We start from the raw sequence: 27,341 nt of genomic DNA, 5'->3' as shown, positions 1-27,341 counted from the left end.
TGCTTGGACCGAATTAGATCCAAGAGAGTACAAGTGTTGATGATGATGATGATGATGATGGTTGTGGCTACGATAACTATTTAAGATAAGAAGAAATAACGACGGTGATAATTTGCTTTGGAGTTTTCGATCGCACCTCACAAACTTCATGGAGAGTGAAGGCATGGCTTGTTTACGGTGAGATGTGATACACGTAGTTGCGAGGAAGCAGGAGAAAGAGGAGAGTAGGGATTGGTACATAACCGCTATAAATTGTTGCTTTTAGAAGGTTTTAGTGAATTTAAACGGCTGAGAATCAAAGTTGAAGACTTTGAATGGTCAGGATTATCCAAGAAAAACAGTTGCATTTTTTTTTTTTGAACGGCTAATTTCTTTAATCCTTTGTCGTGAGACTTGAACCCAAGACCTTCCCCTTCCCAACCTAGGTATTTTTAAAGGCTTTGTCTTTGCCAATGGACCATCACCCCATTGGTAAACAGGAGCATTAGTGTGGGATAGTATGTCAATGTGAACGGTAGATACTTAAATAACACATAATAAAACCACTAGCGTAGGACTACAAATACAGATACACCTAATACGTCGAATATGATCCTCGGATACATAAATAACACATAATAAAATATGACTATATAAATAAAAAATCTTTTGGTATGTGGTCCACCTCTAATCCTAGCTACTTGTTACATGGGCATAGTATTAGAATACATGGGACTACATATATTACAATTCTTCAGTTTTAACCACACTACAAAACAAATTTTATTGTACAACAAACAAACAAACAGGCTGTGGAATAATAAACTAGGAGTACATGAGAGAGAGAGGTTACGGAGCTCGGAACGAGAGTGTACTCGGTGAGTCGATTCTGACAATATGTTCATCCTCACCACCAGACTCGTCACTCGAGTAATCCATTTCATGACCATCATTTCTGTTGTCCGGGACTACAAGAGATTCACTTCCCACGTTCACCGTTTTTCTCACTGTAGTAGACCCTTCTGATCTCACAGAAAGCAGGCCCCGCCTCTCGGTTGGTGGGACCCTTGGATAAGACTTGCTATGTGATGGCTTCTCGGTTGGTGGGACCCTTGGATAAGACTTGCTGTGTGATGGCTTCTCAGATCGTTTCGCCCCTCCGTTATGCGGGCTGTGTCTTTCGTTGGATATCTGATCATTAATCAAATATAATGCAGTCAGCCAATGGAAAACCGGAAAACCATAATACCATACCTCTACAAGACTACAACGCTGCGAGATTTTTTTAAAGATGAAGAATACGGGACATACCATGCTGCCGTACATGCTTAGTTGCATTGCGCGTGCAGATAAGTTGTTATCAATCGCACTGGAATGTTGCCTGGACTTAAAAGGGCCTTGTGGCCAACTCATTAGACCGCTATGTTCCCGGGCCGGGGACGGGTTATCCCCCGCCCCGCCATGTGATATTAACGAAGACGCCCTCCTCTGAAGGGTTCTAGTTCCTTCAAATCCACTAATCTCAAACATCATCACCCGTGACCTTGTCTCAACTACGTACGAGGTTGCATGGTGACAAAAGCTTCCGGCTTATCAAAAAAATAAGCACATTATAATTCGCCTTACGTAGTTTCAAAGTTCAAACAATAAAAGCCTGCTTTTTTTTCGTACCTGCTGCTATTTCTGACACTCGGAAACTGCGGTCGCCATATGACGGGAATAGTGCAGCTGGTGCGGTAATAAGTTCTAACGTACCCTGCGTTTTAATGAATCCTTCTAATAACAGACCGATCATATTCTGAGGCAAATCAAAACTCTCTCCGCTTATATACGTGTTCATAGTTGATCTTTCTGCCACAAGAGTCCGTAGGTCATGCATCGTCATTTTCTCAAAGATTTGCGGGACCAAGAGTTTCGAGAGTATGATTGAGCTTTCCTGTTATGAAAATATTAAGTTAGTATCATATCAAAAATATAACGTTATGAATTATATCCAAAACGTGTAGTTATAAGTTATAACATACCTGCCACAAAAAGTCATCAACTGCATCATCGGTTCCGAGCACCGACAATATCTTTTCGGCTTCAATGAAGAAACCAAGAACCACAGAATCAGTAATAATGTCACACATGTAACGCTTTCCGGTCAGGACCTCGTATAAGCCCAGAGTACTTCCGTGTGCGAACGTTGGATGCAACGAATACCTTTTTTTGATTTTCGTGCTATCCCACTGTCGAAAGATTCAAAACAACTGAATACTTCATCACAAACTCTAGAACTTAACACTGTCAATTACCTTTACGACACCGTTAGATATCAGCCAGACGCCGTTTGCTTTGGAGTCCTCGCGGTATAGAGTCACTGCGCGTAGTTTCATCGTCTCCTTGGTGGACCCCGCGATTTTCTCACGCACGGTTGATGGAAGGGCTCCCAGTAGCGGATTGGCGCTAATTAAATCATGCGCTTTGGGAATCTTAACTAACGGAGGATTTCTTAAAAGTTTCTTCAAGTCGGTCTGCGTTAAAATCGGCATAACTTATTTGGGCACTTCACACAAGGCTAAACTACAAGACGTATTTGTGAGGAATACCTGGACACCATCATGAATATGAACCAATTCCTTCTCCTCTAATAATCCAGACTTCTCGAGATCTTGAACGTATTCGATTAGATGATTGAGCACCGAATATGTCACTTGCCTTGTTTTCAAAACACGTAAAACCTGTGGAAATTGTAGCGAGTGTAAGCTTACAAGTTTGGGGGTCTTAGAATGAGAGTTTGTGACTTTAACGAACCTGTGGAAAAGTAGTGCGAACGTCTTCCAGAAACTTTTTTGCTTCCTCTCCTTCGGTCTCACTCTCGTTAATTATTGCCAATGCAATTTCACTATCCCCTACAGTAGAGTTGCAGACATAATAAATAACAATATTAGTTCTTGTAGAAGCTTAATATTAATGATGATGATGATGATGATGATGATGTAATATATAAAATCAAGAGTAAATTGCATTTTACATCCTCTAAGTTTGAGTTAAATTGCAGACGCTATCCTTTAACAAACGAAATTACACTAGATGTCCTTTATGTTACAATATCTCATCATGCGGTGTCCTTTTGCCCTAACCCAGTTAGTTATTTATGTTAACTTTTAATATGTGTCACTCACATGAGGGTATAATGGTCATTTTCACTTAAAATATATCTTCCTCTTGAAGTTTCACGGATAATTAATATTTTTTGTTTTAGTTATCAAGTGAAAATGGCCATTATGCCCTCATGTGAGTGGCACGTGTTGAAGAGTTAACGGGAAAAATTAACTGGGTTAGAGCAAAAGGACGCCGCATGATGAGAAACTGTAACATAAAGGACATTCAGTGTAATTTCATTAGTTAGAGGACAACGCCTGCAATTTTGCTCAAACTTAAAGGACGTAAAATGCAATTTACCCTAAAATCAATCCAAACATGTTTTTTTTTTCTCATCAAAATTGTAAACATTAGAATTTATTTTTAAACATCTATCAATACGCTAGTTTCTTTATATAAAGATGATGAAGAGTGAATGTTACCAATAAAGTCGTGTAGTTGCTGTCGCGCAATTCTATGGGCACGGAGAAAAGCAGCCGAAATGTAACATGCAGATTCCAACCTTTCAACTGTGAAGTAAGTTACAAGCTTGCGTGGAATCGTGGTTGATTGCAGAAACTTATAATAATTAGGGAAACGAACATTAGCTTTTAACCCATTCCAATCACATAGCGGTTGTGACGACACCAAATCAAGCGCTTCATCCACGGATTGCATCAAAATGTTTGCGGTAAACTGTGTGATCCTACCTTGCTCTAGCATCACCCAATAAGCAGCTTGTACACCTAAACAAAAAAAAAAACGGTTTAACCAATAAGATAAAGAGTACACATTGGCAAATATATTAACACATAGAACGGTTATGGCCTACCGTTTAAAAAACGTATACGTATATCTGATAGATGCATGTGGTCCACATTGTTGCCATCCTCTAATGAAGTATGAGGGTGCATACGCTCTCCTTCAGAGTCTTGCAAGCTTGTGATGTATTTCTTGACGGTAGACCAATCAGCAGGTCCTAATTCCTCATCATCTACAAGATCACCGAAAGCTTCTAGCGCTTTGCTCATCATTTCATACTTGGTGTACTCCAGTATACGCGTCTACCACAAAGATTAAAAGCCACTTAATTATAAAAACATGTTCAATATCGGAGATTTTGAGTTTTAAAGACCATTGTTACAATATGCATAATTGCATATCGTATATGGTTCATAAATGTACCTTAGCTGCTGACAGCTTATCCATTTGTAGCATCCGCAAAACAAATTGAGTAGTTGACCCGTTTATAATGAGTGTTAGAAACACAATTCCGCCGGTGAAGAACACAAACTGCATACACGAACAAAGTCACAAACAATGAGAATTACAATCATTCTATCAGTTTTTCTGTATAAAATTTACTGGTATTTTGACCCACTGTGCGTTGCGGTGGCGATGAAACTTAAAGTAACCCGAGTTTATACCATCGAACATTTGACCCGGTTTGTTTTCGAACAAAATTTACGACAAGACGAAGACCAACTGAAAACTCACATGAAAATAAGCACGACATCGTATTATATTTGACATGACTCGTTACCGAAAAAATTCACGTCGAAATGTAAACCAACTTGGATTTATAACGAAACGTGCTTAAAAATAAGCATGTAAGAAAATAGCCACGTTGTGGCGGAGTCGAAACGTAAAGTAACTCGAACTTATACAGCCTAGTGAAAACGTATTATATTTGACCCGACTCGTTTCCGAACAAAACGTAGACCAACCAAAAACATTCATAAAAAAAAAGCACGAAAACGTATTATATTTGATCCAAGAAAATAAAAATAAGCACGTAAAACTAGAGGGCGTCAATGTGACATTTTACTAAGTTTTTAGAAAGCTGAGGGGGTGTCAGTGGCAATGCTAAAAGTTGAAGGGTTGAAAACACACAAAAAAAACCCTTGGGTTGGATGGCAATGTTGTAAATTTGGCAAAGAAAAACAATAAAAAATAGAGATTGTGTCTTAGGTACTATTCCAAAGACACCCTCTTTTGTTATATTAATTATTAATAATTAATAATTTGAGAATGTCAAACGTAGCGCCAGTGATATTACAATGTCAAGAAGCTAAAGAAGCATACCAGGGTTCCTGTTTCACGACTTATGTATGATGACGTGTCACTAGATTGCTGAAAGAACAGCAATGGAATTAGTTAGTATAAATAAGATTCTACATATGACGACGATTCATGGATTCAGGGCTCTTATCCATGATTTTTTCTACAAGTATCAAGGATAACTTACCTTAACCGACAGAGAAAGTGACAACGCGACAGCGCCTCTCAAACCGGACCACACAAGTACAGTAGCTTCTTTCCAGTCCAAGCCGTAACCGCAATAACTGAGCAAGGGATATAATGACCCAACCACTATGGCCCGTGAGAGTTGTAGCAGCACGTATAGGAGGATGAGATACCCCCACACATTTTCTGTAACAGATACATGTGTTGACATGTAGGAGTGTGTTGTATAAGAGAAAAAATAAAGAGTTAAATGCCATTTTAGTCCCTGTGGTTTGGGCCATTTTGCCAGTTTAGTCCAAAGGTTTCATTTTTAACCTGTGGGTCCAAAAAGGTTTCACAGTTGCCATTTTAGTCCACTGGGTTAACTTCATCCATTTTTTCTGTTAACGAGAAGGCCAATTCGGTCATTTTATATGGCTGAATTGCCCTTTTAGTTAACAGAATTACATACAAAATGACCAAATTGGCCTTCTCGTTAACAGAAAAAATGGATGAAGTTAACCAAGTGGACTAAAATGGCAACTGTGAAACCTTTTTGGACCCACAGGTTAAAAATGAAACCTTTGGACTAAACTGGCAAAATGGCCCAAACCACAGGGACTAAAATGGCATTTAACTCAAAAATAAATTAACAAGAGAGATTAGAGCTTACCCTCGTGTTTAAGTATACTGTCACCTCCGAGTATACCTTCAGCTATCACTACTCCACTGCAATATGAATAGAAAAAAGAAATATTAAGTCAAGTATTTCTCATAGTTTAATCACAAATCATGACATTCCTCCGCTAGTAACTTTTCTCTCAAAATAGTGAAATACGGGAAGTTTTAATCTAGGAGAACATACCTCAAGATGAAGATCAGTGTATTAGCGATATATGCCACCATTTCCCTGAAGTTTAACATGAGCAAGGGCTAAAAGAGTATTACAAAGAAATGGTATTTTATTGCGTGTTGGTCGAAGAAGACGATAAATAGTATTAAACAGCTAGAACAAGTATTAGAGGTTTTGGTTCATAAGCTGTTGGTACCAGTTAGGGGTGTCGATGAGCCAAGCCACTCGTGAGCTACTTGAGATCGGCTAGCTAAAAGCTCAAATCGAGCCGAGCTTAAAGAAGCCGGAGCCTAAAAAAGTGTGTTTAATAAACGAGCCCGAGCTTCACTTATTGAGCTCGAGCCGGCTCAGAGCCTAAACGAGCCTATCATTTATATAATTATGATTAAAAAAACTAATAATATAAATTAATTTATATATAAAAGTTAAAAATACAAATATATACAAAAAAGATGATAAACGTATATAAATTACTCAATAAATAATAACCAACGCCCCGCTTGCGGTGTGCACATATAATGTATATATGTGTGGGCCCTCGGGGGCAAAAGTGAAATTGCACTAATTTTAACGTTATTTTACTAATTTCGTGAAAATAACGCTAAAAGCGGCGGACGGTTAATCACGCATCATATGGTGGCATTGATAGCCGAAAGACAAAAGGGTACATGCACTAATCGGCCTTTGTCCCGATTGTTGAGTGTTATGTGCCTTATGTCCAAGGCTTGATGCAAAACTACTATCGAACCGGGGGTCTCACTGGAAGCAGCCTCTCTATTCCTACGGGGTAGAGGTAAGGCTGTCTACATCTTACCCTCCTCAGATCCTACCTTAGCTTTGCTATTGGTGGGATTTACTGAGTATGATGATTTTGATGATGATGATGAATAAATAATAACCAAGCTGAACTCGAGCTTGAAAAACTACTCAAGACTGCCAAGATCGAGCTTAAACGGGCTCAGCTCGGCTCGTTTACACCCCTAGTTCCAGTACTTTCGCATAGCCTTTATCACTAAGTTAAACAAGTACCATTTTCTGTGTTAGATGATTAACAGTTTAGTGTATTTGCTGCAACGTTCTTTTCAATTCAACTATAAAGATAATAAGGTAACTGAACGCAAGATTTTGCTAAACTTCGTTTCATTTAATAATTTGCAACTCTTTAAATCAGATCAAAGAGCTCTAAACTTAACAGATAAAGTTCCTGAGAATTCTGTGTTGTCCTATAGAGTTCAATCCCATCATTATAACAAGACAAGAAAGTAAAAAAAATACCAGAAATGATGCAAGCTTTGTTGCCCTTCACCTTTGAAAGCCGTTCTAGCAACAGCAGCATAGAACCTGCTCGATTGTTTTGCCTGATCAGATTCGTATATAACTATATATTCAGTTGATGCTAGACTATTGAAACATTTGAACTTACATTCCCAACGTCATCACTGTTAATACTCCAGATATATCAGCACCTTCTTGAGACTATCGCAACGGAGACACAAATTAGCTTATTATACAAAACGTATATAGGGAACAAATGTAGTTTTGCGAGTTTAAAAGGTAACATACCACGAAGTAAGCAAGGTAGCTCACAGCAAGAGTCAATGTAATTTCTATCACAGTATCGTTGAATATAAACCCGAGCCACAAGTAAGACACCAGACCAAACGCGATACCCATTCCTACACTGGACCAAGGAAACTATTTTATCAATCAAATATAACCGTCATATTACAAATCAAAGTCATATTACAAATCAAAGGTAAATACTTACGCTCCAAGAGATACTTGCGACAAGAACTTGATGATGGTACCCCAGCTGAACGTCGATCCCGTTACCATTCGGAAAAAAAGTGTATACACAACGATTGCCGTCCTGAACGTAAAGTACTAAACCTTAATTCCGATGTCATAGAAACTTCTATAATATGTCACAGAAAATAGATACCCGTCATTCATTAATGATTCTCCTTCGATAATCGTACTCAGTTTTTTGCTTGCACCGAGCTCTTTTAACAATGCAACTACGGCAACAGGATCGGTAGCGCTTAAAAGTCCTCCAAGAAGCAATGATGTTTTCCAACTCCAGTTATATGGAAAAATTAACTGCAGTTAAGCGTTTTAGATATTCTTAAGAAACAGAACCCGATCAGAAAAAGCAAAAGAGACGTGTGTAAGCAAACCTTCAATGCTGCGCCGAGAATGAATGTGGATATTAGAACCCCAGGCCCGGCAAGAAGTACCATTTGAGCCATACATTTCTGCAAAGACAAAAAGGTGGATTTTTTTGTTTCTATTTTGAGAAAACAATAATTTAACATTGACTGTACATATCACAAAGCTAGGGGAGTAAACGAGCCAAGCTGCTTGTGAACTACTTGAGATCGGCTCACTAAAAGCTCCAATCGAGCCAAGCTTAAACAACTCCGCGCCCAAAAATAAGCTTGCTAAAGAAACGATCCCGAGCTCAAGCTTCATTTTTCGAGCTCCAGCCGGCTTGTGAGCCTAAACGAGCCTGTTATCTATATAATTTTTATTTATGGAAAATTGGTATTTAATAAACCAACCTTTAACCAGTTGGTAAATAATAATCCAACCTACAGAATGGTATATAATAATCCTACCTATCAATATGTTGGTACTCAATGAACTTCCGTTAATTTTTTTTAACTGAAGTTAGTTTTTATGTTTTATTTATTACACAAACAGTCCCTGTAATTGTAATTTACTAGTTTTAACTATTTTATGAAACAAAAAAAAACAAACGAAAATCCTCCTTTTCCTCGATTTGAGGTTTATAAAATAGTTAAAACTAGTAAATTACAACTACAGGGACTGTTTGTGTAATAAATAAAACTTAAAAATTAACTTCAGTTAAAAAAAATTAACGAAAGTTTATTGAGTACCAACATGTTGATAGGTAGGATTATTATATACCAGTTCTGTAGGTTGGATTATTATTTACCAACTGGTTAAAGCTTGGTTTATTAAATACCAATTTTCCTTTATTTAATATACTAAATATATATTTATATAATAATTATTATTATTATTATTATATATAAAGTTATGATAAAAGTAACAAAATAATATATATTATCATATATAATAGTTATAATAATTAAAATACATATGAATGATTAGTTACAAATGAATAAAGTTAATTAACAGATAATAAACGAGCCAGGCTAGAGCTTTAGAAACTACTCACGAGCCGAGCTCAAGCTTAAAAAATAAAGCTCGAAACGAGCCGAGTTCGAGCCTATTTGAGCTCAGGCTCGGCTCATTTACACCCCTACGACCCATGCCTTTTGCAAAGAGCTGCTTCCGTAACATAATGTTGCAAGGAAAAAACAACTGAATTGCGATTGATATATCAATGTGTGTCTAGTAAGAATACGAAGTCTAGAAGTCAACCTTTATCTGGTGCACCTCCATTGAAAATGAACTTTCAAAAAGAAGAGCAGGGAGAAAAACAGCTAACAGAAGATCAGGATCAATATTTGCCCCTACACATGAACTATATAAGTAATATAAAACAAAAACAAATGGATGTGCATAACTTCCAGTTTAACGAAAGGAGTTATTCAACTTACAAATCCGAATTCCATCGCCAACCTTTCCTAATCGATGGCTTGTTCCATATTCTGCGTTATTAAGATTTTTTACTTAGAAAAGAATAAAATAACAGAAAAATATTGTGTAGCGCCTAACATCCAAAACATGTGGAATAAGTCCCCTTAAATTCAACAAGCACATGTGTATCTCTCAAATCTCTAATTAAACATTTCAATGACAATTCCACAGATAGAAAAGTTATAACAGCATGCTTATTCTCTGCTTGAATTCATATTTTCACTTTTCTTTGAGAACTCAGATTGAATCAAAAACTTTTTTCTTCGTTAAAAAACATCTAATTACTTCGACGTGTGAGTATATGCTCGTCAAGTGATGTGTAAAAGGCTATCTCCAAGCAAAAGCTACCTACTTTCAAACTTTTATTAATACAAACTATGATTATATTATGTGCCTTGCGAAAGAGGCCATCATGTTGAGACAAATCTATTTATCTTTTTTCCAACAGAACACTATTATAATATCTTGAACATAGCCAGGTCTGCAAATACACATCCGTTATCCACTATTAACATTATAAATTTCTACACATAACATGGAATAATTTCACTTATATTTTCTAAAATAGAAATAGGAGGATTATAGTTACAAAGTAGAAAAAGCATGTTGTATATTTGTATTCTTCCCATTCCATTAGTAATTTGGAATATTACAGGTATTCAACTTCAACTAGACAGTGGCCCACCTTTAACTTGTCTAGAGAGAAGTTGACCCTTGGTACAACTTAAACTAGTCAAGCCCCTCCTCCATTTTTACAACTTAGAGGTGTAAACAAGCCAAAACGCTCATGAGCTACTAGAGACCGACTTGCTAAAAATTCAAATCGAGCAGAGCTAAAGCCAGCAAAAGCTCCACTTATCGAGCAATCTTTAACAAACTATTGGGTATATGAAGAAACACAGGTCTAATTAGAGAGTTAATTAGATTGATTTATGTTCCTTTCATGATGGTTAATCTTCTTAAGGATATTTGAGCTCCGACTTGGTAATCAATCCTGCAAAACAGAACACCGTTACTCGTTAAGAGGGGAATGTGGGGGTTTCCCTCTTAACCAGGCTCCGGCGTGAGAATAAGCGACTGCTTTGAGAGTAATTAAGAGCTAAGAGTGAGAGTAGAGGGAATAGAATGTTTAACCTGTGGAATGAGGTCTCTATTTATAGCCGGAGAGGTGTAAGGGGTTATGGGCTGATGGGCCTTGGGCCGGAAGTGGACAACAAAACGGATATGCTCTTTGTCCCACTGGCGTCGACCGCTTAGTGGCTTCTAGACGTTTACCGGTGCTGGCGCACCTTGATTGGAGCCACATGTCATTGTTGTCGGCCTTGTTGTCCTTCTGTCATCAGCAGACAAGTGGAGATCGTGGGACAGTTGTCTCCGTCCTCTGATTGGTGCCACGTAGGCGTCCTTGTGTACTTCTCGTCAGGCGATCGTGGCGCACGATTGACCAGAGCCTGCTAGACGCTCATTGGCTCCTTTTACTGCCACTTGTACCTTATGTACCACTGTAGGTAGCTGTGCGCTTCCCTACTGGGTGGCTCTTGTTGGACAGCAAACTAATCCGCGCGGGGTTAGTATGCTCATTTGTTCCATTGTTTTATGCTAAGTGCTGATATCTGAGCCTCTTGTGGGCCTTGTCTCGCGCGGGATAAACTAAACCGTGTGTAGGCCGCGCGTGGATATTATTAATAAGTTTTCTGAAATAAGGAGTATGGTCTCGCGCGCAACCTGGGCGGAGGTTTGCGCGGCGTTTTGGGACCATACCCCTTCAAGTCCCCCCAGTCCAGTGCTGCACCATGCGCAACGCAAGTGGTTGGAGCTCTGGACTTAATAAAAATAAGAGGAATAAGTGTAATAGGGGAAATGTTCTTTTGATCCTGATTGGTGTGGCGCATGTGAAAAATGTTGTTTTCCATTGCGCAGGCACCAAGGCAGGTCTTTAGGGAATATTGTTTGTCTGATCAGGCGCGCAAGTTATTGGAGGTGACGTTTAGCTTGCGCGGCGCATGTAACTTTTACATGAAGTTACTTGTTATTTTTATGGCGGGAAACTTCGAAATTTGAAATTCTGACAAGTTGGTTGTATAAGTCGCTGAGTGCGACGTTTGAGTTGACCACTGGCACGGGTGTCATCATGCCGTCTGCGGCGGTTGCACTTCGTGTCAGGAGAGTGAGGCCCACGCGCGCGTGGCAACCGTCACCCCTGGTTTCCCGCTTGACGTGGCAGCTTCTCATTGGTTAGCCTAGCGGCGAAAGCGGCACGGTTACCCATCGCATTAAATGCGATGGGTATATATATCCGAAGAGAGGTGAGAGATTCTCACTTCTCTTCGTTGCCTTCTTACTCTCTCTCAAACTTCTCTTTGAATCTTCAAAGTTGGTTCTTCATATCTTCAAGATTTCTGCAAATCTTCAAGTTTTTCTTCGAGTTTTTTCCAGATTTGTTCTTTGATACAATGAGTGAGGAGCATCAGGAAGTTGCTGTCGAGGAAGGTCCAGTTCCTGTCCTCAAGTGGGATCTAGGGCTTTTTGAACAGATCGTTCGGAGCTTTCGATTCCCACCGGAGTGGGATGCCCGGTATCCGGCTCAGGGCCAGACCTCGGCTGATGCACCACCTGGGTACATTACCCTGTATGAAGATTTCTTCCTTCAGGGTAACTTCAGATTACCAGCTACAAACTTCCTGGGGAATATTCTTCATTACTACAACTTCCATCTGTCACAGATGAGTCCACCTGGGATGGTTAGGGTTCGTCATTTCGAATTCCTATGCCGATCTCATGGCATCGAACCATCGGTAGAGAAGTTTCGGGCTTTCTACCAGTTGCAGAGGACGATGGGTTTTTTCTCGTTTGCAAGCCGGGGTGCGGCGAAGAAGATTCTGCTAAACCCCCCGAAGAGTTTCCACGACTGGAAACCCAAGTTCTTCTTCATCCGTGAAGAAGTATTGCCGATTGCTATGCCCTTTAGGGATTGGACTGAAGCAATACCCAAGGAAGACCTACCGATTCCGAAGAATGCTCGATGGTATCAGCAGTTGACTCCAACCCCAAATCGGGTGTTTGGGGAAAACGTTTTGGTCGCGGCTAAGATGAGTGACCAGTGGTTACCCAGCAGCAGGGAGGTTCCGGTGTTGAAGATCGGTGATCAAGGTTTGTTATCTCTTTGTTTTTTTTTTTTTTTTTTTTTTTTTTTTTTTTTTTTTTTTGAAGTAGCTTGCTTTAATTGTTACTTACTTATGTTCATGTTTAGAGGCGCAACTCTATCAAGCTGCCTTCACATTTGGTGGTTCCATGGGCGTGCGCCCATTGCGCGATGATGAAGAAAGCTGGTATGACCAGATTAAGGGCAACTTCATGTTTCCGGTTGAAGGTGCCTTTGCTTCGCCGCCAACCGCTACTGAAGGTGCGTAATATCCTAAACCTCGTCCTTTGCGCTCTGTGACTTCTGCTGGGAAAGAGATTCTCTATCTTTCCAGCGAGGAGTCAGTAGGGTCTTCCAATGGCGAGCTAAGTTCGTGGTCTAAAATCTTTGCAGGTGTGTTGCGCGACCTGGGGATTGACCCAGAAGAGAGGAAGAAGAAACCCTCGAAGAAGAAGAAGACGAAGGTAGATGCTGAAGTGACCAGCAAGGACACTGGCCCTAGTCGCGCAACCGCTGCTGCTGATAAAGGTACTCTTCACCTCCGGCAAAGTGACTTAGGCGATTTTGTTATAGTCAGTGACTCACTTGAAGGCTTACCGCGCACAGCTAAATCAAAAACTTGAGCAGGCGGTTCAAAGAGCTCTGGGAGCGCGGGTTCTCGTAACCCTGATGCTGGCGCGACCCCTGAAGATGATGAGGCGGAGGAAGAAGATGCTGCTGCCCGACTGATTGGCAGGAAGAGAGGTAGGAGCGAAACCACGGCTGGTGTGGCTTCCGCGCCTACTGCTGTTGTGCTTCCCGTGGTTGGGAAAACGAGCAACTTGCGCTCGTTGTATAAATTTTCTCCGGGTATGTTCTTTGCTTCTCTTCTTAATACTTTTCTCTTTGCTTAAATGTACTTGCATTATTTTTGCAGAGATCAAGAAAAAGACCCCTGAGAAGGGTGTCACGTTCAGTGAGGCTGCGTCGAAGAGGCCGAAGATTACCATCAATCTTCTGATGCTGCTGCTCAGGACGCCGCGAAGGCTGCTGAGGCTCAGCGAAAGGCGCAGGAGAATCAGAAGAGAGAGGAAGAAAAGAAGAAGAAGATTGAGGAGGAGAAGAGGAGGAAGGATGAAGTAGAGAGGAAGAGGAAGGAGGAGGAGGAGAGAAAGAGGAAGGCTGAGGAGGAGAGGGTGGCCGAAGCGGCGAAGAGGAGGGCCCTGGAGGAGTTAGAAAAGAAGAAGGCTATGGAACAGCCTGTTAATGTCCAAGGGCCTGAGGTCACAAAATCTACCCACCCCGCGCATGTCCTTACTTCTAAGGGGTCAGGACGTTTCTCCTCTAGCGGCGCGAGCTCTGGTGGAGCTGGGGGTTATAACCCAAATGTGGTTGGGGCGAAGGACACCGTTGGCGATATCTACTATAAAACTTACAATGAATAAGAACGCGGCGATGCTCCTCACCAAGCCCCTTGGAGCTTAAAGCAAAAAGATACATTTCATGAATTTGCCCCTTGCCGCGAGTGGTTTTTTGAATTCGTTTACCCCTGCAGAGGTCAACCGGCAAAGGGCGAAACCCCATGAAATGTTATATCGCACCTTTATACTTGAAGAGGCCAACGCTCGTGCTGCCAACCACCAGATAGTTCGCGAATGGCGAACAATGGTTAGAGAGCGCGCCGACTGGGAGGGTTATCGTGAGCGCTCGTTAAAACGCATTGCTGAGTTTGAAAAGTCCAAGGCTGCTCTTGATGAGGAGAGAGCCAAATTTGAAGCCGATAAGAAGGCCGAAGAATGGGGCCGCGAAGGCCTGCAAAAGAAACTCCATAATGTTGAAGAGCAACTGGCCAAGGAGAAGGTCGAGTTCAAACGTATCTGCGCCCAAGACAACGAGCGCGCCTATGCGGCTCGACAGAAGATAGTTGATCTTGAGGCTAAAGTTGCTGACTTGACATCGAAGGTAGAGGAGGCGCATGGAGAGAAAACTGCCAAGCAGCAGATGGAGGTTAGTTTATTTGTTTTCATTTATTCTTGCTATGTTAACAAACCGTCCTAAGTTGTTTTGTCGGCTTCCAGGTTGAGTTATCTGAGGCCAAGGTGCAGCTGTCTAGCAAGGACAGAGATCTCCACGCCAAGGACGTTGAGATTGCGGAGCTCAAACGTCGCTTGAACGAGCAAATCGATAGATGTGAGTCGTTGGAGATCGATCTGGAGGCCGAGAGGGTTAAGGCTGCTACAGCTGAGGAGGCGCGTGCTGTCAGCATTGCCGCGCTTAACGTGGCTCAGACCAACTACTCCGAGGCCAAAGGCATCGTTGACACGCTTGTCTCGGAGGCTGAATGGATGCGCACGCGTGGAGTAGCGCTGGTAAGTTTGTACTTCTGTCTTTTATGATTCCATCTGGTTAAGGGTTGTCCTTAACGCTTTTCTTTTGTGGAAGGTTGCCAACTCCATCTTAAATGCTGGCGAGCTCGATCGCGCCGTTGCTGCTCTCACGGATGCGGCGCGTGCGGTGGGTCATCGGGGAGGTTACTTGGAATGTGCCAGTCACGTTGAGCAGGTGCTAGGGCAAGAATTTGATGTAAGCCATTGCTCGGTGACTGAACGTGCTGATGCTGCGCTTGCACATGCTGAAAACTCGTATGACAACCTTACCTTGCCTATCATGGATCTGGTTGTGGAATCTTTGAAAAGAGACGACTGGTGCCAGCGTCTTAAAGCAGTCCTCGACCCACCAGTTACCGTCGAACTATCCGATGAAGAACCAGCTGGTGATGACGGTGGAGATGGTGATGATGATGGCAATGATGACGATGGTGAGGATGACGGAGATGATGATGGTGATCGACGCGATGAATAGAATAGGTTGTTGAATAGGTTGTTGATAGGCGTTTGTGCCTTGTAACTGTCTTTTGCAACTTGATTGTAAATGCTGCGCAGTTGCGCAAGTTTATTATATGGATCGTTTTCGTTTTTTCCGTTGCAATTATTGCATTGCTGTTAAAACTTAGGTTAAATTAGCTCGAATAAATGGAAGTGTCTTTTAAGTAAAAGGTGACCGCCCGGTCTCGCGCTTTGTTCGCGGAGGACCTTGGAGGCGGTTCTTGTCAACAAATTTTTAAAATGCTAAAGTGTTTTCGCGCTAATCAAAAGTTTAGCATGCATTTGTAACGAAAAAATGTAATAGAAAAACATGTCGTATGTTTTCATTAAGTCTGGAATGGGCGCATAGGCCTTCATACATTAATTGTTAATGGCGTATAGCTGTCATAGGAAAATTACATATAACATTTGCGCAGTTGTTGCGCGTTCCATGTTCGTGGTAAGATGTGGCCATCTAGGGTGCGTAACTTGTAAGCTCCTTTGCCCAGGACCTCGTGGATCAGGTATGGGCCTTCCCATTTAGGTGCCAACTTTCCTGGACGTTCCGCATTTGACGCTTCATTGTCGCGGAAGACGTATTCCCCTGGGGTGAAGGTGCAGATGCGGACCCTTGTGTTGTAGTACCTTTCTAGCTGGGTCTTGTACTTGGCCTCTTTGATTCGCGCGATTTCGCGCCTTTCTTCTAACAAGTCCAACTCAAGGCGTCTTTCCGCTTCATTGTCAATTGAGTTGACCGCTGTCATGCGTGGTGAGGGTAGGCCAATCTCCGCCGGGATAACCGCCTCTGAGCCATAAACCAAGCTAAAGGGGGTCTCGCCGGTACTTGTTTTTGGCATGGTTCGATGAGCCCATAAGATGCTCGGGAGCTCATCAACCCATCCTCGTCGCCTTGTCCCCAATCTGGCCTTTATTCCCTCGACAATGCATTTGTTCACGCTTTCCACTTGTCCGTTGCCTTGGGGGTGCGCAACAGATGTGAAAGTGTGTTCGATTTTCATCTCCTTCATCCACTTCTTGAGATCTTTCGATGCAAAGTTGGTGCCATTGTCTGTTACAATCTTGAGCGGGAGGCCAAATCTGCATATGATGTGCTCCCAGATGAACTTGCGCACAATCATAGCTGTGGTGGATGCAAGGGCTTTGGCCTCCACCCACTTTGTGAAGTAATCGACAGCCACTATGATGAATTTTACGGCGCCGGGAGCATCCGGGAAGGGTCCCACCATGTCAATTCCCCACTGCTGGAAGGGCCATGCAGTGGATACAGGGATAAGATCGTTCTTAGGGCGCAGTGTTTTTGGAGAATGCCTCTGGCAAGAGTCACATTTGCGGATCTCCTTCAGCGCGTCTACATGCATACCAGGCCAGTAGTAACCGGCGCTCATGATCTTTGCGACAACCATCCGTGGCCCGGAGTGAATGCCGCAGATCCCCTCATGGATCTCCCTTATCAGGTAGTTCGCATCCTGGGGGTCCACACAGCGCAGTAGTGGCCCCAGGAAGGACTTTCGGTACAAAATACCGCCGTTCATTTCATATTGTAGGGCCTTGTTTTGGATCTTCCTCGCTTCCGCTTTGTTTTCAGAGAGTACCCCTTCTTGCAAGTATTGGATTATCGGGGTCATCCATGAAGGTTGGCCCGTTTCGATGACGTTCACTTGTCGCAGCAGCACCGATGGATTCTTGAGTACCTCTATCCTTACATCCTTGGCAAGATGTTGAAAGGAGGTCGAGGCAAGCTTGCTCAAGGCATCAGCTGGCTTGTTTTCGGAGCGATTGATGTGTATAACCTTGTGAGATTTGAATTGTTGGAGCAATTCTTTCGCTTGTTCCAGATACAAAGCCATAACTTCTCCCTTCGCGTCGTATATGCCGTTTACTTGGCTGGCTATCAGGAGTGAGTCAACGTGTGCGCGCAAGCTTTTGGCTCCCATTCTGATGGCGAGGCGTAAGCCTGCCAGAAAAGCTTCGTACTCAGCCTCGTTGTTGGTGTTTTTGAAGTCCAACTTAATGGCGTAAGTAAACTCGTGATTCTCTGGGCTCACTAGGCGCAATCCTGCTCCCGCGCCATCTTCATTTGATGCCCCGTCGGTGTAAAGCATCCAAGTTTCATCTGTTGCATCTTTCTCGGGAGTCTCTATCAGCTCGCACTCTTTGATTTTATCGGCCGGCACTTCTGTGATGAAGTCGGCTAGGACCTGACCCTTAATGGCTGGTCTTGGCCTGTACACGATGTTATGGCCTCGCAGTTCAATGGCCCATTTTGCCAACCTTCCTGATGTCTCAGGCTTCTGTAGTATAGTGCCAATGTGGAAATTTGTAAGCACAGTTATCACATGGCCTGTGAAGTATCGGCGCAGCCTTCTGGAGGCGTGTAATAGCGCAAGAACCAGCTTCTCCATTGTGGAATATCTTGTTTCTGGGTCAGTGAGTACCCTGCTGAAATAGTAGATCGGGGTTTGTACTCCGTTTCTGTCGACCAATAATACTGACCCTACTGCCTTATCCGAGGAGGACAAGTACAGTACGAGGGGCTCTTTTTCAAACGGTGCCGTCAGGGTAGGGAGTTCAATTAGACACGCTTTCATCTGTTGAAAAGTTGTTTCTGCCTCCGGTGTCCACTTGAACTCCTGTTTCTTCACGCAGTTGCGCAACGTACTGATGAAGAGATACGACTTTGCGGCGTGGTTGGAGAGAAAACGATTAAGCGCGGCCAGCCGGCCGGCCAGTCGTTGCATTTCCTTGATGTTTCGCGGTGAGGGCATTCGTTCTATAGCTTGTACTTTCTCTGGATTCACCTTGAAACCGCCGTTTGTGACAATGAAGCCTAAAAACTTCCCTTCTTCCATGCCAAAAGAACACTTGGCTGGATTTAGCTTCATATTTACGCTGCGCAATGAGTTGAACGTTTTCTCGATGTCTTTCAACATTTGGTCCTCCTCGGGACTTTTAACCACTAGATCATCGATATAAACCTCAATATGCTTTCCGATGTCACCTGCAAAGGTCTTATCCATCAAGCGTTGATATGTCGCGCCTGCATTCTTCAGACCAAAAGGCATCTTTGTGTAGCAGAAGATTCCAAGACCAGTTCTGAACGCTGTCTTGTCTTCATCCTCTAGCTTCATCTGAACTTGATGGTATCCTTTGTAGCAATCCAAAAAGCACTTCCATCGGTATGGCGCGAGAGAATCTATTTTTTTATCGATCTCAGGCAAGGAATAGCAATCCTTTGGGCACGCCTTGTTGAGATCGGTGTAATCTACGCACATGCGCCATCCGCCGTTTGACTTTTCGACCATCACTGGGTTCGCAACCCAACTCTGATATCTTACCTCTCGCAAGATCCCGGCTTTAAGCAGCTCACATACTTGCTCGTTCATTGCTTTTGTCTTATCTGCTCCTAGGCTGCGCCTTCTTTGAACCTTTGGCTCGACAGAGGGGTACGTGTTTAAGCAATGCTCGGTGATGTTGCGCGGGACACCGGTCATGTCTGCCGGGGTCCAGGCAAATATATCCATGTTTCGAAACAGCAGTTGCTTTAGACGTGTTCTAATGTCTGACGAAATGGCGTGGCCAATTGTCACAGTCTGCTCTGGGTACTTTCGGTTTAAAACCCATTTCTCTGGCTCGGTCGTGGAGACCTTCGCCGCCTTTGTTGGGCGCAGCTCTTCAGTTGACATTACTTCTTTCTTGGCATATATGATTGCTACTCTTGTCTTGGTTGGGAAACCTATCGCAGAATGAGGCGTTGAAGTCACCATGTTTAGCTCGCCTTGTGTTTCCCTACCAATAAGCACATCATGCCTCGATTTCACTGGCATTACCATGAAGTTCACATTTGTTGTTCTTGAGTGTTTCCCGTCAGAGAGCGTGACGGGGAAACTGATCTGTCCGAGAGGAAAAACCATCTCGTTGCAAAACCCAGACAAAGGATAATCGACTGGCTCGAGTCGCGCTTTATCCTCCTCATCCAACTGATTGAAACACTGTTCGTAGATGATGTCGGCCGTACTTCCCGGGTCTATGAATATGTAGTCAGTTTCATAATGCCCGATTATACGGGTAATGACGACGGGACGTGTGGCGCGAGGTCCGCCGCGCACTACCGGAAATATAACTTGTTGCTCTTGCCAAGAAGGTTCATAAGGGCGTTTGCCTTTCTCTTTCGCGCTATACCTGGGTCCGTTGACCATGTGAGTCTCTAGTCGTCGGACCTTTTTGTGGTTTCCTTCGTCGTGGCGCTGGAGTTGACGGGTTTCTTTGCGTACATTCTTCACTAAATGACTTAGCTTACCGCTTTTGAGCGCTCTCTCGATTTCTTGGCGCAAGCTATAACAGTCGTCGGTCAGGTGCCCTGAATCTTTGTGAAAATCGCAGTACAAGTTGGGGTCTTGCCCTTTCTTGTTTGTCATTGGCCTGGGAGCCTTGAAATCGATATTCTCCGTCATCAATACCTCCTTTGGCGTTTTTGTGAGCGGAGTCCAGTGTTTGTTACGATTGTCGTCTCTGACCGCCCTCTTGTAACCAATTCGGTCAATCGTTTCTCGCGCATCTTCTCTGTAGCGCGGCCTGTCGTCGCGGCCTCTTGGTCTCTCAGACTTCCAGTCAGTACTCTTGTATTTGTTACGCTTGTTGTTGTTGTCGCGCGTACTTCCTCTTGAGAATCGATCCTCAGGGTAGTAGCCCTTTCCACCAGCAAGGGACTCCTCAGTCTGTGCGACGATTTTTGCGGCTTCCATTAGTTTATCCCACTCCTTTGGCATTCCATCTTTGCCTGTGATGGTTCGAATGAGACTATCGCAGCGTATAGCCTTTTTGAAGTGACAGCGCATGAGTTGCTCACTGACGCCGCCTATTTCCAGACATTCTTTGTTAAAACGCGTGATGAAGTCCTCCAGACCTTCACCATCTCTTCGCCAAATATCTTCTACTTCGGCTGTGTCGCGTTGGTAGCAACGTTGTTGGCTAAAGTAGCTCAAGAATTGCGTCTTGAAATCTGTCCATGACTTAATCTTCCCAGGCGGAAGGCTGTCAACCAGGCGCGAGCCGCCTCGGTAAGAGTTTGAATGAACAGGTGGCACCACATGGGCATGTTCCAACCTCCCATACAGCCCACACTCGTGAACGTTCTGACGTGATCGTCTGGATCAGTCAATCCATTGAATTTCCCGACAGTCGGGGGAAGCTTCTCTCGTGAAAGCGGCGCGAGTGCAATTTTCGGGATAAACTTGGAGTGCTCCGCAGCTTCCGCTGGTCGGTATGCCAGGCGGAAATCTCTTTCAGCTTCTTCAGTGTAGCCAATGTGTTGTCTTGGCTTGTAGTACTCATGGTTTTTTGGTAAACGATTAAAGACTGACGATTCCTCGTCACCTTCCCATGTGGGATCATACGGGTCCGTTTCTTCCCATTCGTTGTTCATGTTGCGCGGCGTGAGCCGGCTGTGAACAGGGCCTCGTTGAAGGTTCGACGGATAGTCGTAGTAACTATCCGTTTCCCCTCTTGTATCGCGCGTGTCTTGTACGCTTAAACGTCTTGTAGGGGGAGGCCTGTTGATTCTGCCTTGTATATTGGCTGGTGGGGGCATTTGGCGCACCCCCTGACTCTGAGGGGTGACCAAGGACGGTTCTGTCGTCAAAACTACTTGCTGCGCGATCAGCAATTGGTATGCTGCATTGATGGTGGCGATGTTCTTGGCATACCACGAGGCTGGGGTTTCGCCTTCTGGTAAGCCAAGTAATGCAGATACATTTTGAGGTGGCGCTGTGTTCGAAGGTCCTTCTCCGTTGTTCCCTGGGGTGACCACTTGGGTGATGCGAGTGAAGCTCCCGCGCGGACCCCCAGTGTTGTTGATTTCAACTTCGCCGATTTCTTCAATTTGTTGGGCTTGGAAGTTTTGGATTCCTTCACCCAACGCCGTGTTAGAGTTGGTTCCGAAACCGAACTCTGGGATGATTCCTTGACCAGTCATAGTCGAAGGATGAAAAAGATGTCAAAGGCTCAAATAAAAGAAGATGAAGGTGGTTATAGAAAAAATCGGTGGGCGCCAATGAAGAAACACAGGTCTAATTAGAGAGTTAATTAGATTGATTTATGTTCCTTTCATGATGGTTAATCTTCTTAAGGATATTTGAGCTCCGACTTGGTAATCAATCCTGCAAAACAGAACACCGTTACTCGTTAAGATGGGAATGTGGGGGTTTCCCTCTTAACCAGGCTCCGGCGTGAGAATAAGCGACTGCTTTGAGAGTAATTAAGAGCTAAGAGTGAGAGTAGAGGGAATAGAATGTTTAACCTGTGGAATGAGGTCTCTATTTATAGCCGGAGAGGTGTAAGGGGTTATGGGCTGATGGGCCTTGGGCCGGAAGTGGACAACAAAACGGATATGCTCTTTGTCCCACTGGCGTCGACCGCTTAGTGGCTTCTAGACGTTTACCGGTGCTGGCGCACCTTGATTGGAGCCACGTGTCATTGTTGTCGGCCTTGTTGTCCTTCTGTCATCAGCAGACAAGTGGAGATCGTGGGACAGTTGTCTCCGTCCTCTGATTGGTGCCACGTAGGCGTCCTTGTGTACTTCTCGTCAGGCGATCGTGGCGCACGATTGACCAGAGCCTGCTAGACGCTCATTGGCTCCTTTTACTGCCACTTGTACCTTATGTACCACTGTAGGTAGCTGTGCGCTTCCCTACTGGGTGGCTCTTGTTGGACAGCAAACTAATCCGCGCGGGGTTAGTATGCTCATGTGTTCCATTGTTTTATGCTAAGTGCTGATATCTGAGCCTCTTGTGGGCCTTGTCTCGCGCGGGATAAACTAAACCGTGTGTAGGCCGCGCGTGGATATTATTAATGAGTATTCTGAAATAAGGAGTATGGTCTCGCGCGCAACCTGGGCGGAGGTTTGCGCGGCTTTTTGGGACCATACCCCTTCAGTATACTTAGAGGTGTAAACAAGCCAAACCACTTATGTGCTACTCGAGACCAACTTGCTAAAAACTCAAATCAAGCCGAGCTAAAGCGAGCCCGAGCTCAAGCTGAATCTGGAGCCTAAACTTAGTTATATATAAATTATAGCTTTAACCCTAAAGACTATAAAAGGGCAAAACATGAAGAGCCAACGTAAAACATACAAATCCGAGAGAATAAAAATAAGGAAAAAACAAATTTCCCTAAACAAAAAAATAAAAATCACTGTTCCTAAGGAACTACTTGAATTGTTATTATATATAAATATAAATATAAATATAAATATAAATATAAATATAAATTACTAAATAATTTATATATATTATCTATATATAATAACTAGGATCAAGATCAATCCAGGGAAAACCCTTCCGAGTTGTGAGAACTTAGAGAATTCGGTCTTCCGTTTTGCCCTCATTTTTTTTCCGACCCTTATATTAAAATGTTAGAAAAGACTGCGGTAAAAAAAAATTAAAAAAAATTCGAAGGGGTGTTTTTCGGCCCTTAGCGGCCATAAAAAGTTGATAACATAGGTATAACGTCACTTTTTACAGCGTTTACAGCTGCCATAAATGAAAAGAAAAACTATTTTTTCTATTATTGTTTTTTTGGAAAAGTTATTTTTTTAGGATTTTTGGTAAAAAAATAATTAAAAAAACATTTCGTAAGACCGATTTCTCTAAGTTATCACAACTCGTATAAGTTTTCATTTTACCCAAACTCATAATAACTATAAATGCATATAAATTAGTTAATAAATCATTAATGAGCTGAGCTTGAAAAACTACTAGCAATCCAACCTTTGAGCATTAGAAACAGAGTTAGAGCTAGTGAGTATACCAAAGCATGACTAAATTCATCATGATTATAGAAAAAAAAAAAGACACATTCATAATTCAGATCCAAATAATGAAATGAAATCAACGTTATTAACACATACCTAATGATCCCAAGCCGATACCAATAACAAGCAGAGCAACTGTATACGGAACCCTAGTTCCTCTTAGCACATGTCTGGATGCGATCCCCAACACCAACGAAATCCCCACGAACAACACCGCGTCCGTCGGATTCGACGATTCACCCTCCGTCGCCATTGCCGCCGGAAAACGCAAATATATTCACGATTTCGCCGGAACACTCAAATAGATTCAGACAAAAGTGGAGGAGATTCAGTTGAATATAGATAGATAGATAGTGTGATTGAAGTAAGACGAAGTGAAATTGAAGTGATTCGAGAATATTTTTTTGAACGGTTTTTAAGTAGACTTATCGGAATAGATTTATTAAGGTTACGTACAAAAATCTGATTTGGACATCGATTATTTATTTATTTGTTGATTTAGACATCAATCACTAATGGCGGTACTAAATTATTATTAATTGTCATTTTATTGTGTACTAGATCAGATCGATTGGAAATTAAAAAGGTACTTTTTTTTTTAACGGCAAATTTGGAGGACCACTGGAGTATCATCGTGCCACCAGCAGAACCATCTGATCATATTCATCTCCGCTAGACAATAATGCCTATACACCAATTCAGGAGGAAACTCAATAAATCTGGGAAAACCCCCTTTGTGGGAATCGAACCCATGACCTAATGGTCATAAACCTTATCCCACCACCAATACCACTAGGCTATAATACCATGGGTAAATTAAAAAGGTACTAAGTAGACTTTTTTTAAATAAATAAATGAACTAAAAAATAAACTTGCAAAAAAACACACTAAGTGTTAAGTTAGGGGTGACAGACGTCAAAGTGATAGTTGAGGGCGGCAGTGGCTAATAGCCGATAGTTTGATGTGACAAAATCCAATAACCCTAAATTAAATAATATAACAAAAAACTAAAAAAATAAACTTGCAAAGCGTAAATATATACAAGATTGGATGGTAGTTAAACAACTGCAAGTGAAACAAGCTTCCACCCTTATGCCCGTTGTCTTGATGACGCCCACTCACGGCACCGTGGCACAATGTATGCGGGCTTTGCGCCAATAAAACAGTCTTTCTCTTACGCTCATATGAACATAACGTGTGAACTTATAAGAAATTACTTATTTTTTCACATAATAAAATTATTTTTATAAAATATACATACCAACTTATATTCTATTGATTTTTTTTTTTTTTTTGTAAATATCTTTGTCATAGTTGATGATAAGTTTTTATCTAGCATAAGTCCACATGTAAAACTCAGTCCCTATATTTTTTTAGTATAGCTTAGGGTGGGTGGAGTGGGATCGGTGAGTGGAGCGGGCAGGGAGAGTTTGCCATGTGGGGAGGTGTTGCCGGCCTTGTTTCGGTGAGTTTTGAGTGCTTGGGCAGTGACTACTCATCGAGTGTTTAAGTGAGTGTTCTAGAAATAAAAAATATATATTAAAAAAAGAGTGGGTGTTTGACCATTACTAGTGTTTGAGTGGAAAATGGGGAGTGGAGTTAGGGGTGTTCAAAAAACTCGTGGCTCGCAGCTCGCTCGAAACTCGCTCGAAAAAAGCTCGAAGAAAGCTCGGCTCGAAATTGGCTCGGTTGTTAACGAGCTAGCTCGGCTCGGCTCGGTTTGTAAACGAGCCGAGCTCGAGCTTGGTCTGGCTCGGCTCGTGAGCTCGTGAGCTGGCTCGATAAGGTTTAAATCCTTCATTTTTTTGTCCCACATCGCTTAGAAAACAAAAACTAAGAGAGTATTTCTCCTATAAAAGAAGGTAAAGACAATGTACAAAGTGAATTAACTATTTATACTTGCATATTTAGCCATATGGTTAAACTAAATGGCAATTATGGCCCTTGGTCTATGAAGAAATTCATTTTTAAGGGCTTTTTAAGTAGTAAATTTTGTGGTTTTTTTGTTAGATCGAGCCGAGCCGAGCTAGCTCGAATTCTAATCGAGTTGAGCTCGAGCCTCAAATCTCAGTTCGATTCAAAATTCGAGCTCGAGCCGAGCCAGCTCGAATCGAGTTCGAGCCGAGCTCGAGCTGGGTCTAGCTCGGCTCGACTCAGCTCGTTTACAGCCCTAAGTGGAGTGGAGTGGGGACTTGACATGGCATGACATTAGGCTAGAGGGTATGGTGACATTCCATCCTTGGAGGACCATCCGCCACGTAGGCGCCACGTCATAGTCCTCCCAAGGATGGTCACTAGAGGGTGTGGGAGGATGATCCTACCCCACCAGTTTTTTTATTTTTTTTTTAATTTCTATGCCCTATGTACAAGTATTGAAGCCTAATGTACAAGTCCCTAACACAAACAAATAAACAACAAAGGGGGCCCACCATTGGAGGATCGTCGCCACCGTCTAAACTTCGACGTTGAAGACAGGACGTGATGGAGGACGGGGGGGGGGGGGGATTGGGTCGACGCCTGCGCCGGTGGAGGACGGACCGTCCTCAACATCCATACCGTGCAACCTTATTGGTTAGGGAATAACTTTACCACTCACCATTTAGTGATCATTTATGTGGTGTGGTCTGGAAATCCGTACATAAGGTGGCGAACCGAGATTGCGATGTGAGTGGAGTCTGGCAATAAGTACGGGAGGGTTGAGATGTCACACACACAAACAATATTATTTGTATATTTTTTTCTAAATAAATAGTGGCTTGTAACGTGGATGTTTGGTGTTAGAAGAAAAATGATTTTGTACGGAAGTTTAAAATCATTAGTGTCGTGTTGAGGTGGAGATTTGTAGAGTTGTGTGATGTGGATGGTCTAATGAAAGCATGTTTTATGTTTTCTTTTTATGGCTAAACTAAGCAACTAAACAAATTCAAACTTTACTTCTGTAAGTCAAAAGAGACAATGAAAGATACTTAAAAGCCAATGTTTTGTAGAGAAGATGAGTGTGATTTTATACAAATAGCAAGTTTAAAAATGTAATAAAGTGGATACAAATGAAAATTCAACCACTGTCACTTAATTAATCAGAAAAGCAGCAATCAATTACATGACTTACATCAGAATATATACTAAGAAATCAGGTGATTTGGTGGGTGAAATTGAAGTCCACTGAATGATTTACTTTTTAGTGAGAATCCAAATACACTTGTATCAATTATTTGTGATTACATACACATCAATTAATAAATGATGAAATTGTTATTTTATCATACCAAAACAGGATCAATACAAGATACAAGATTGGAAATTAAAACTTTTCAAGATTAAGTACATCACTTGTAACTTCTTTCCTATAAGCAAATTATTTCTTTGACTAAATCTTACCAGCTTATATTTTATTAGGCCATCCGTAGTCATAAAGCCCCTTGTGGGGCGTTATGCGACACGTGTCGTGCCACGTCACACGGGGGCTTTATGGGGCGTTATATCACTAGAGCCCGTAGTCATAAAGCTCCTACCCATCATTACCTATTTAATAATTTTCAACTTTATTAATTAATATAAAAAAAATTGCTTGTTTCTGATTGGTGGAATTTTGGAAAGGAACAAGAGTAACGGCGCCATCACCATCGCGCCTCCTCCATTTTTTCCAGCGATGGCGCCCTCCGTGGCGGTGTGCCGGCGCTATGCCGGCGCGAAGAGGCATACCGCCCCATGCCA

The 27,341-nt window shown here is 42.5% G+C and overlaps 1 protein-coding gene across 2 annotated transcripts; it reads right to left on the bottom strand.

Annotated features, from left to right (window-relative positions):
• Positions 1-608: 608 nt before the first annotated feature.
• On the bottom strand, positions 609-24,126 carry LOC110910599 (sodium/hydrogen exchanger 8-like). Of its 2 annotated transcripts, none has more exons than XM_022155221.2 (23): positions 23,724-24,126; positions 9,775-9,825; positions 9,596-9,687; positions 8,362-8,439; positions 8,127-8,284; positions 7,953-8,054; positions 7,748-7,865; positions 7,608-7,660; positions 7,460-7,525; positions 6,197-6,241; positions 6,005-6,060; positions 5,354-5,538; positions 5,191-5,238; positions 4,291-4,398; positions 3,938-4,169; positions 3,549-3,851; positions 2,776-2,873; positions 2,571-2,702; positions 2,277-2,495; positions 2,004-2,210; positions 1,651-1,915; positions 1,291-1,568; positions 609-1,170 (listed from the first exon to the last, which is right to left on the bottom strand). In XM_022155221.2, exons 1-23 carry the CDS (start codon positions 23,878-23,880, stop codon positions 829-831), a joined length of 3,393 nt encoding a protein of 1,130 aa, XP_022010913.1. In that variant the 5' UTR covers positions 23,881-24,126; the 3' UTR covers positions 609-828. The 2 variants fall into 2 exon arrangements, with proteins under 2 accessions (XP_022010913.1, XP_022010914.1); XM_022155222.2 differs by having other exon boundaries at positions 9,596-9,698; positions 23,724-24,037.
• Positions 24,127-27,341: the final 3,215 nt, after the last annotated feature.

The sequence above is a fragment of the Helianthus annuus genome, chromosome 15 (assembly GCF_002127325.2).
Source record: "Helianthus annuus cultivar XRQ/B chromosome 15, HanXRQr2.0-SUNRISE, whole genome shotgun sequence".
NCBI classification, from domain to species: Eukaryota; Viridiplantae; Streptophyta; class Magnoliopsida; order Asterales; family Asteraceae; genus Helianthus; species Helianthus annuus.
This window is presented reverse-complemented; position numbering and strand designations above follow the sequence as displayed.

Bases quoted from the DNA above. Each gene is read 5' to 3' on its own strand.
- LOC110910599 (XM_022155221.2), bottom strand. From the start codon at position 23,880: ATGGCGACGGAGGGTGAATCGTCGAATCCGACGGACGCGGTGTTGTTC. The intron at 8,055-8,126 runs GTATCTATTTTC...CTTTACGTTCAG, and splicing joins GAATCATTAATGAATGACGG to GACGGCAATCGTTGTGTATA. The intron at 5,239-5,353 runs GTAAGTTATCCT...CTGTTCTTTCAG, and splicing joins CACTTTCTCTGTCGGTTAAG to CAATCTAGTGACACGTCATC.